At 38.3% G+C, this 7,413-nt stretch overlaps 1 protein-coding gene across 1 annotated transcript; it reads left to right on the forward strand.

Moving 5' to 3' along the window:
* Nucleotides 1-2,898: 2,898 nt before the first annotated feature.
* LOC136678339 (histone H2A.V) lies at nt 2,899-7,072 on the forward strand. Its single transcript, XM_066656362.1, has 5 exons — nt 2,899-3,038; nt 4,443-4,520; nt 4,936-5,049; nt 5,192-5,321; nt 5,534-7,072. Exons 1-5 carry the CDS (start codon nt 3,036-3,038, stop codon nt 5,593-5,595), a joined length of 387 nt encoding a protein of 128 aa, XP_066512459.1. The 5' UTR covers nt 2,899-3,035; the 3' UTR covers nt 5,596-7,072.
* The last annotated feature ends 341 nt before the right edge of the window (nt 7,073-7,413 follow it).

The following is a 7,413-nucleotide window of genomic DNA, read 5'->3' on the forward strand; positions in this document are numbered from 1 at the left end:
ATGTACGCAGCACTGGCTTGGTAAATGGGAGACAAACTGTCTCTGTCTGAACTGGCTGAAGAGCTCTCTCCATCCATGGCCTGCTCAGGCACGGCCAAGAAACGGCACGTGTTGGTGTTTGGGCGGTGGAGAGACTTCCAAAATTCCAAGCATATAAAATAGATTTGCTTAAGGACGAACTGCCAGGAATTGGCCGCAGGAAGCGTACTTCAGCTTCTTCCTTTAAAATGCTTCATCTACTCGAATGGAACTGTTAACTCTGTGAAATAAATCTGTTTACTTTCAGAGTAGAGCACCATGTCTGGACCCAGTGTAGTTAATGCAATGCACTCTGGGACCTGCAGCTCTAAATGTTTGCTGTCCAGCAAACATGCTAAAATCCTTAACACCTGATTATGTTTCCATGTATGCAGACCCTGTGACAAACTAATCTTACAAGCTGATAGATTATTACAACCTTCACACTGTCCAAGATTTTGCGGTGTTGAAAGGGCATCATAACTTGTTCCCAGCAAAAACTTAATACGACTTGCCTCCATCACTCACAGTTCTTGCAAGGAAATCTTCTTCTCTAGATACTCCCATCAAAGCCACTGGCCTTGTTATGTCTGTGACGTGCATCCTCTTCCTGCTTGCGAATAAAACTAGTCATGTGGCCTTACTAAAAGCTTTTCACGTATCACCTGACCCAAGGCCTGCTCTTCCACATTGTACTTGGTCAATCACATCCCTTAGCTCTAATGATCTCCTGGCTACCTGCACAGCCACCTTTGGATTCCACTTCTTTCCTGCTCTTGTCACTGCTGCTTTTACAACTGCTTCTTTCGATCCTGACAAAATCATCTCACAAATCACCTTTGTACATTCAAAATTCCTCAAGTAAACTTGTGAGTGGTAGCTCCAGTACACCTCTCTTATACTATGCTATACTACCTAAACACTGCGGCACCCTTAGCCACTTCCTTATGGCCTTGTTCATAACCTTTCCCATACGCTCTATGTCTGTGATCAAAACATCATAAACTGTCAATGGCCACCTAATACCAGGCAGTAAGCCAATTTCAAGGCACCACAACTTCCCTGGCAAACATGATCTATCAATGCTTTTAACAGCCTTCACCAGCTTTTAGTCCCACAACTTGGTGTCAGAAATGAGGGTTAAGTGGCAAAGTTCCTATAAATATAAAGGTCCAGTTGTTGTACGCAGCACTGGCTTGGTAAATGGGAAACAAACGTTCTCTGTCTGAACTGGCTGAAGAGCTCTCTCTGTCCATTGCCTGCTCAGGTATGGCCAAGAAACAGCACATGTTGGAGTTTGGGTGTTTGAGTTTGGGTGGTGGAGAGACCTCCAAACTTTAAAAAGCATAAAAAATGGATGAGGTTGATGCTCTTTTAGGTGAGCAATATGGACTTACCTTTGCTGTTACACTTACATTACTTAATGTGCAACTGACTCCAATTCAGCAGACCCCTAACATTTAATGAGAGTAAACACACACTGAAAATGCTCCAAGAAAACCCAAAACTAACAAATGACTTTCTGTGGTAATTCAAGCTCTGATTAAAAACGTTAACTACAAACAACCAATAGACAGTTTCTTACACAAACATACCATTCCACATTAAAAGATACTTACTTTTACACTACTTACTCTACTTAAGGTGAAACTGACTGCAAATTTGGGAGATGGCTAACTGCATGAAAGAAAACACAGACTGAAAGGTACAAAACTAATTAACTCAACTTTCATGTACATTTCTGTGGTAATTCAAACAGTGGATAAAAATGTACAGGCAAGTTAGTCTTCAACTAAAACAAAGTGACCATCTTTTATTGGTCGAAGAGAATAACAATCGCCCTGTGAAGGACTGGCGTCCCCTCCAGGGTGTATTCCTGCCTTGCGCCCGATGATTCCAGGTAGGCTCTGGACCCCCCGCGACCCTAAATTGGATAAGCGGTTACAGATAATGGATGGATGGATGGTTACAGATAATGGATGGATGGAGAATGACAATCAATAGTCAAGGCCCTGCCCCTCCTTAATTTGTCAACATTGCTGTGAAGGCATTTGGCTGTGGTTCAGATGACACTGAACAAACTACACAGAAATCAACCTCACCACTGATCTGTCTTAATTACATATTTACAGCTGCTTAACTGAGTTATTGGAGGTAAAAACTAATAGAACTATGTAAAATTTGGTCTGACCACAAGTGCAGAAATGGGAATAGATCCACCTAAATTACAATTATTTGTAACTTAAAAAATGATTGTTTTAAGTTTGGAAATTAAATAAAATGAATAAATGTAATGTGCATTCTGACCCCCTAGACTATTGTAAATACATAATTAAATTCTGTTCAGTTGCTAATACTTGCTAAAGCAAATATGTGATGATAAAAAAAAATGTATTTCATTATCATTGTACAGCCCTAATAAGAAATATTAATCTCATAATTAGCAATAAAGGCTTTGAATGGAAAATGCATATCTTATTTTTACTTTTGTTAGTCGTGTGTCTTCCTGATTTGCTATACCTGTTTTTATTATGAAACTCTTTTTGTTCCTCTTTAATATTGTTAAAAAAATCAGAAAATGTACACACAATATTTTTCAACTCACATGATGGTTATTAACACATTTCTCTCACAAAAACAACGTATAATTTGTTTTCATACGTTAAAATAGAATCCGACAGGTTGGGTTTGGGCGACTAGACCGAAGCAAACAAACACCCGAGTAAACTTTCTTTATGTTTTCTGTACATTTCGCCAGTTGTTCAAAGCCCCGCCCACCGCCTGTCTGTACACATGCCATTCATCGGTGGGGGGATGGTAGAGGACTTTTTTTAAACAAGGCCTGCTCTTATTGGTCGGATAGAAAATTCGAACCAGTATCGTGTATTATGATTGGTTGAGGGCTGTGCTCGGTATGTCTTGAGTGTTCGCTGCTAAAGGGGCTTTATTGTTCCTCTGTGTTTGAGGCGAAATTGGTTTATCTACCGAGTCCACGTTCAAAGCAAGAAACCGTGAAAATGGTATGGGTTTTGTGGCATTTTTCCTATCAGTATGTGTATTTTTCCGTATTTCGCAGAGCAGTGTTCTGCTGTGTGTTTTCTTTGTTTTAAGTGTTTTATTCCCCGCTGCTGAATTCATTTGTTATTTTCTCCGAGTGAACGCTACGGGAAACGACACAGTTTGGGTTGAGTGTGTCTTTAACGGGTTTCCCGTAGTGTTTTTGTGATTACTCTTCGAAAAATTACCCACTATACATATTTAAACGGCTCTCGGTTGGGGAAAAAACGTTAAATGAGATAACGTTGCTGTGCCGTAGGTGTAGATCTGATGAAACTGAACTCGGGTTCTTATTCGCCAGCTTCTTTTTAATTCCAGTTTCCGTTCCACCTTAAACAGTGCAGCAGCCTCGGGCACCGGAATGTATCGGTTAAGGAGGAATTGAAAAGTCGAATAAGAAGCCAGTTTCTACATTAATCCGATTATTGTGGCCACAAAGAGAATGTTTCTTTGTGGATAAAAACACTGCAACGTGTGTTTAGACCTAAATATGTCTAGCTAGTTGCGAGGTTTGCATTTGCGATAACTGAGGGAATGAAAAAACGGTTAATATATTGGCACATTAACTTTTTCTCGTTCGATTCGAGTTCTCACTTCCATCTTAAATATTGCAGCACCTTTTACGCGCCTGTGGCTGCAGCACGATTTAAGGTGGAATGGATACTTGGAATGAGATGGATACAATCTTTATTTATTTCACTGATTGGCAGCGGGGAGCTGCCGCCGATTTTAATCTGCCTCTCGTTCTCAATTTAACAGAGTGCACATCAAAACACCAAATACACGCTGTAAGCACATTTCAGTTCCGAAGAATCGAGTAGTTTGACTTGGCGGGAAGCACATCTGTTTGAAAAGTAAACAGGAGTTGTTTAGTAAATAGTGGCGTATACTCTCAGCTCCACTCGATCTCGGATTTATAACTCCGTTTGCAAGGAGCTTTAGAATTTACAATTTTTCCACTCTTATTTCTCTCTAAACAAACGGAAAGGAGAAGCAACTCATTTGAAATTAGCTTATAGAGGAAAAGTTGACGTCAGAATACACGTTAGAGATTGCAAGTGACCTTGTGACTTTAATATGTCAAAAAGTACAGTAGTGATAGATCTGTTTGTGGACTTAAATCCTGAATTTAGTGCCGACCACAGGCAAAGAAAACAACAGCTCTGTAAGACAATATTGTATTAAAATGCAATGTTGATACATACACTATTTTGTTCATCCCTATGTAATACTCTGAATTTACTAAACCAAATGGAACCTTGGCAAATTTTTATATATACTTTGCTTATCTGAACAAATCTGGCAGTTTTGTGCTATTGTTTGTTTGGTGTTTCTGTACTTTATATGGCCCTTTAACTCTGTTCCAGGCTGGTGGTAAGGCAGGAAAAGACAGTGGGAAAGCCAAGGCGAAAGCGGTTTCTCGTTCACAGAGGGCTGGTCTTCAGGTAAGATTTGATACTCATTTGTAGGTGCATTGATGTCATTTTGATATTTAGACTCATATCATTTCAAAATGGGTCATTCTTGTGTGAAGGGTATTTATCCATGTAATCTCCCAAATGTAGAGTCACTAGGCAAAAAGCAGGTTTGACAGGGTTGCAGTGGAGTATGTGTGTCCCTGTTTAGTCGTGTTATAGTTTCATTGTGAGCCATACCATTTCTAATGATGCTAAATTAAGACACTGGTCAGTAAGACCAGCTTTATTTTAGTGATGTAGTAATTTCCCATTACTCAGTTATTAGCTTTTGGAACTTTTGCTTTTGTTTTTATCAGTCAGTCGTTTTTCTAATAAAATTAATCTATCAGTATATTTTCAAGTTTCACGGTAAGAAATAGTTTGTTTTTCTGCCTGTTTGTAGTTCCCTGTGGGTCGTATCCACAGGCACTTGAAGACCCGCACTACCAGCCATGGACGCGTGGGGGCCACAGCAGCAGTGTACAGCGCTGCCATTCTTGAATATCTGACAGCTGAGGTAAAATCAGTGATTATGCGAGTTATCATTTAACTCCTCAGCGGTGTAAGAATAAACTAATCCAATTACCTTAGTGGTTTTCCATGTATACAAATGTTCTAAACTAAAATGCTATCAACTGGCTGTTGTTTTCTTTCCAAAGGTGCTGGAGTTAGCAGGAAATGCCTCCAAAGATCTGAAAGTGAAGCGTATCACTCCTCGCCATCTACAGCTGGCCATACGTGGAGATGAGGAGTTGGACTCTCTCATCAAGGCTACCATTGCTGGTGGTGGTGAGTTGGGATGCTTTGTTTCAGAATTATATGGAACTGTAGTACATTTAGTATAGATTTTGCATTCCAAGCAAGTTGGTACTATGCCAATTAAATAATCTGGATTGTATAGTGTCAGCCTTTTATTTAATATCTTATCCAGGTTAAGAACTGCAACTCTATTGGGTAGGGAATAATTCTTTTTTTGTTTGTTTGGTTTTTTTTTTTTCCAGGTGTGATCCCTCACATCCACAAGTCCCTTATTGGAAAGAAGGGCCAGCAGAAGACTGCGTAATCACCATCATCCTAGCCATGGTGACCTGGACTCAAGGACTCTCGTTTGTACTGTGACCAGATCAACTTGCGTTCATTTATTCACCTGTTTTTGTTTAATTTTTTTTTTCTTCTTTTTTAAGTTAATGTTAATGTTGTACTAGCTAACCACAAGTGATTTGTCAGGTTGCATTGTTATCCACACAATTAGTTTAAAAACATATTCCTCCCCTTCAAAGCTATTTTAGAGAGACAAGCAGGAATTGTTATCATCCTGTTGTGAAAGAATTTGTTTGTTTGATTGGCCAGAGCTATGGAAATGTTTTATACTGAAAAATGGAACTGAAAGTTTTTTACATAACCGTTTCTTGTTATTATTAATTTATTTCCCCTTTTATAACAATTTTGCTAATTTTACTTTTTCTGTGCAAAAACAGTGAGGATGAATAATGGTTTTGGTGGGTCAGTTTTATCTTAATTAATGCATCTGAATAGATGTTGATACGGCCTGGTGAAAGCTGTTGAATCACCAAAATTCTTAAAGAATGTTCATCCAGCTTTTTTATTTTTGTAGCAAATAAATGAATCACAGATATGACACAGGACAATTTCTGTTTAATATATGAATATTAATACTGTCTTGGTGGGATATTCTGCATATAAAATTTTGATTAATAGATTGTTTTTTCCTAAACCAGTAGAGTATTTTTTTTATATATGAAATCACAATGTTGAGAAAAAAAAATCTAAAACAATCAAGAAAAAATACAATTAGTAGTTGGTTGCTCATCCTTTAGCCTGAATTCTTTGAGGATGAAACTCAGTGAATGAAAAACTGTTCTACATCAAGCTGATCTCAGTGTTCACAAACAGAACATTGTGCTTGTGGCGTTGGAACAGCAAATTACAACATTTTTCTTTTTTTACCTCAACATTGACATTATTTTTTTTATTCTTGAGCTGAAACTTAATTGTAATTGCTTGACATGTTTTACAAAGCCAAATATGTTCATTTGGTTAAAAAATGTTTGTGTGTCACATTTGAGGTTCCCTTATTTGCTTCAATGTTCTCAGCTGGTACAAAGCCATAAAAATGGGCATGGGTCAGTGCCTGTGCAGTTCATGCAGGTGATTCTCCAGAAGCTTACTAGTTATATTCACGTATGTGCTCACTTCAGTATAAATGTTAGACGTTTGTGTTCACGCATACTTTTCCTCAGGGTAGAGTCCGGAAAATATCTGGGTTACTGCACGTGTGAGAAAAGGCCTGTGTGGTGATCCCATATACGTTTTGCTGGGATAGAAGATGGAAAGGAATTCCAAATGATCAGAGAATAGCATCTTCACTATAAGACTTACATTATATATTAAATGCTTCTTAAATTAAACATTTCCTTCCAGCCCAGCATGAACTATTTTTCTTCAAAATATATCCCTCTCTGACATTACCTTTAAATTAATAAGAATATATGTAATGAGGAAAGGCTTTGTGTTTGTAGCCTGTTTAATACAGATTTGTTCAGATCAACAGCAAGATACTGTCACTTAGCAACTATTTTTGGGCACAGTCAAAGCTTCACCAGGCTCATAACACAAGCAATATGTTTGTGTCAAGTCCTGCAGTGTCAAGTAGCTGTATTATATCTTTCTGTCTTTGACAGAATTCACAATTTCATTCTCAGTGTTTTCTTACTATATTAGCCTTCCCATGGGAACTACGCTATACAGTGAATAGAAACAGGTAAAACAAGTAAAACAGGTGATAGGTCTCTTGCTAAAAAGATTGAGTTTTCTTCTATGAGCCATTTCTGTTCTTAGAGTAATCCATTCTGATGCTTTG

This window comes from Hoplias malabaricus, chromosome Y (assembly GCF_029633855.1).
Source record: "Hoplias malabaricus isolate fHopMal1 chromosome Y, fHopMal1.hap1, whole genome shotgun sequence".
NCBI lineage: Eukaryota > Metazoa > Chordata > Actinopteri > Characiformes > Erythrinidae > Hoplias > Hoplias malabaricus.

Coding starts and splice junctions, on each gene's coding strand:
- LOC136678339 (XM_066656362.1), top strand. Junction 4,521..4,935: donor CACAGAGGGCTGGTCTTCAG/GTAAGATTTGAT, acceptor GCCTGTTTGTAG/TTCCCTGTGGGTCGTATCCA. Junction 5,050..5,191: donor TTGAATATCTGACAGCTGAG/GTAAAATCAGTG, acceptor TTCTTTCCAAAG/GTGCTGGAGTTAGCAGGAAA.